The following is a 3182-nucleotide window of genomic DNA, read 5'->3' on the forward strand; positions in this document are numbered from 1 at the left end:
CTGCACGCCTTCCCGCGACGCTGTCAACACCTGCGTGTCGGTGCCGTTGGTGAACGTCAGCTCACCACCCTCGTACGTTGACGGCAAAGAGACGAGAAGCGTCCCGACGACATGCGGGATCTCGGGCGTCGGCGCCAGCGTCGTCTCGGCAGAGTCGACGCAGAGATGCGACAAGACGATACAGACATCGCAGTTGACGTAGAGCGATCGCTGCAGGGCCGGAAGAGCGGTTTGCTTGAGGTACTTGCTCCATTTCACCGCGTTGAGGATCGAGAGCTTGTCCGCAGGAACCTTCTTGGTGTACATCGCCGTGAGCTGCTGCTCTTGTGTCGATGTCCACGGGTGTGCGAGGGGACCGTCGACGCCGTCCAGAGCAAGGGTTGGCGCCACTCGAAACGACGGTTGGGTGCGATAGACATACGCCTGAGATCGGAGATGCTTGTCAAAGGCGTCTTCGTAGAGAGCTGTGACTTCCATATGTCGGTGTAGAGTGGTCTAAAACACCAAAAGGTGCAGCGTTCTGGCGGTTCATTTTCGATAAATTGGGATGGGTAACGTTCCAATTTTGGTTGTGACCAAGCGCATGTGGTGCTTTCAGGCGTGGTAAGCAGTGAATTTTGCCGTCCCGATAGACACGATGAGTCGACAGTAGGCTAGTTAGTCATTTGCATTTAGTCCTGTTGTTGCTAACCCGCCTCGCCACTCCCAATGGTCAGCAGTCAGGCGAGTCGTCTACCGGTATTGCCCCACTCGAACATTGAGCATGGTGGAATTCCCTCGTTATTAGGTCTCAACAAAGCTCGACCAGCACAAATTCATAGTCAAATTACGCATCTTCCATGCGTCGCTTCGAGCCCTAACCACAGGAATGAGACTGAGCTGCATTGTGCTTTGGATGGTTGTGCGGGACGTACCGAGACTTTAGGCGCGAGGTCGGCGAGCAGCGCCGTGAGTTTCTTGACACGCTGCTCGTCCTGGCGGCGCTCGTCTTCGCGACGCAGATGCGCTGCTGCGTCGTCCGCTGACGCCATGCCGGGCCACGTCTGCTTGCGCAGCTCCAGGTACGACGAATAGCCATTGTCCTGGCGGGTCAAGATGAGCCGGTGCGGGTGCCGGGCGACAACGGCCTTGATCTTGCTGCAGTCGGAGTTGCAGTAGATCATTGCGGTAGCGTTGCCCGTGCAAAGGAAGCGGACAAAGGCAACGCACTGGTCGCAGTGTGTCGCGTCCATATCAATGGCATCGGCGATAGCGTAGTCCTTAAAGGCAGGCAGCGGAGCGAGCGCGCCGCCATCGACCAAAGTTGCCCGGCACTCGGTGGCCAAGTACGCGAGCAGCTCACGGAAGCGGACATCCGACTCCTGGCGCTGTAGCTTCTCGACTAAGGGGTAGAGGATGTCACGGACGGCGTCGAGTGTCGGAGGTAGCCCCGAGCGCCAGGCGGCCGCGCACTGCAGCGCCGCTTCAGGCGAAAGCATCGCGAGGGCACTGATAAGATCGGCGAGTGCGTCAATCATTGGGACATTGTTGCCAGAATAATCGCGGCGCGTGCACGGAACCGTCGGCGCCAAATCGAGCAGAAAGCGCATCATAAGAGCCGCAGTTGCCGCCGGTGGAGGCGCGCGCTTGACGAACTCGAGGACGCCCCAAAGAAAGTTGCCGATACCACCTGACAAGGCTGGGCACATTGCTACGAGGTTTGCATCGACGCAGCCGACGACATCCAAGTACTGCAGCAGCGTCGCAGTCTCATGAGCGCTCAAAGAACCGCGCATGGCCTTGAGGCTCATGGCGGTCGTGACCGCGGTGATGTACGGAGCTCGAGGTAGCGATGGCTGGCACTGAGTGGCCGCCAACAAGGCCCTGGGAAGATACCTCAATTGATCCCACGGCGGTAGAGCCGCTGAGAGCGCCGAGTGCGAGCCAACGACGCGCGTATACGCAAAGCTGTCGACAAGCAAGAGCAGCGGAGCTGGTAGCCACTTGCCGAGGTAGTTGTCGTTTGGGCGCGCCGGTAGCACAGCGTCAAAGTACCAATCCAAGAGAATTGAGTACTGGGTCGGGTGGGCACCCGGCCGGAAAGCGGGCTCCAGGACAGCTGCCTGCCAACAGGCCTTGAGAAACTCACCAGTGTACGGCTGGCGCAACGGCGGACACACGGCGTCACGCTCCGAGGGGAGGCCCGCCAAGCTAGCAAGTAGGGGGCAGATTGCACTGAAGCCTCCAAAATCTTTGGCTGCGCGCGCCAGAAGACTTTGGATTGAGGGCAGTAGCGTCGGCCAGCCAAAGGTGTCCAAGCTCTCGTAGATGCATCGCGCCGTGTTGGTTTTGTCAGAGATAGAAAGGGGCAGCGTATCCCGAAGGAAGCGCTTGACGAGCTCGACGTCCTTGTACTGGAGCAAGAGACGCCCCATCGCATCGGCATCGAGGGCCGTGCTCGTGTTGTCGTCGAATGTTGTGAGCGCACCGAGCACGAAGTCGTGAAGTCCGAGGCCGAGGTCGTCCAGCTTGCCGTCTTCGATGGCCGCTTTCAGCAGAGACACGACGCCCGACGGGCGTGCGATCGTGACGCGGAAGCGCTTGGGCCAAAAGAGAATCGCAGCCATGGGGCACTTGAGCCCGTAGTCGTCATCTACGCGCTTGCGGCCGAGGAAGTGGTGGGCGCTCTGGTCCAAGAGGCCCGGGACGACGACGTCGAGGGCGCTTCCCGATTCTCTGAACGGGATGCGGATGATTTCGTTTTCGTATAGCGCCGCGTCCGACGTCCAGTCGTATTCGTCGGCGTCATCGGAATCGTATACGTCGCGATACGTCTTGAAGCCGACAAGCGTAACGTCGTAGCCGCCTGTGGCAGCAAGCACGCCGACGAGCGCCTTGTCGACGCGCCCAAGGCCCTCGAACGAGAACGAGACCGAGTCCGCATCCATCGCGCGCGCAATGTGCCAAGCATCATCCGGTGGGTCTTGGGCGATCGTTGCAAAAGCTTCGATGACGTCATCTCGGGTCACTGGCGGCACCCACGACTGCGCGTCGCACGTCAAGGCGTACACAAGCGCCACGCGACGGCCGGATGTGATTGGCGCACTCGTGATCTTATTGAATGAGGCAAAGAGCTGCACGCCTTCCCGCGACGCTGTCAACACCTGCGTGTCGGTGCCGTTGGTGAACGTCAGCTCACCACC

At 59.9% G+C, this 3182-nt stretch overlaps 2 protein-coding genes across 2 annotated transcripts in view; both read right to left on the minus strand.

Moving 5' to 3' along the window:
- SDRG_00597 (hypothetical protein) overlaps window positions 1-490 on the minus strand; it is a gene marked incomplete at its 3' end in the record, with an annotated part of 2647 nt that extends 2157 nt beyond the window's left edge. The window contains exon 1 of the mRNA XM_008606080.1: window positions 31-490. Within this exon, the coding sequence (XP_008604302.1) occupies window positions 31-477 (447 nt within the window). The 5' untranslated portion in view covers window positions 478-490. The remainder of the gene's footprint in view (window positions 1-30) is intronic.
- A 192-nt stretch (window positions 491-682) lies between these two features.
- SDRG_00598 (hypothetical protein) lies at window positions 683-3164 on the minus strand. Its single transcript, XM_008606081.1, has 2 exons — window positions 915-3164; window positions 683-856 (listed from the first exon to the last, which is right to left on the minus strand). Exons 1-2 carry the CDS (start codon window positions 2925-2927, stop codon window positions 827-829), a joined length of 2043 nt encoding a protein of 680 aa, XP_008604303.1. The 5' UTR covers window positions 2928-3164; the 3' UTR covers window positions 683-826.
- Between the last annotated feature and the right edge of the window lie 18 nt (window positions 3165-3182).

The sequence above is a fragment of the Saprolegnia diclina genome, assembly GCF_000281045.1.
Source record: "Saprolegnia diclina VS20 unplaced genomic scaffold supercont1.1, whole genome shotgun sequence".
Classification (NCBI taxonomy): domain Eukaryota; phylum Oomycota; class Saprolegniomycetes; order Saprolegniales; family Saprolegniaceae; genus Saprolegnia; species Saprolegnia diclina.

What these genes read in the sequence shown, in the direction of transcription:
- SDRG_00598 (XM_008606081.1), bottom strand. Translation starts at nt 2,927, where the DNA reads ATGGATGCGGACTCGGTCTCGTTCTCGTTCGAGGGCCTTGGGCGCGTC. An exon ending in ACCTCGCGCCTAAAGTCTCG is followed by an intron (nt 857 to 914) that starts GTACGTCCCGCA and finishes TCCTGTGGTTAG; the next exon opens with GGCTCGAAGCGACGCATGGA.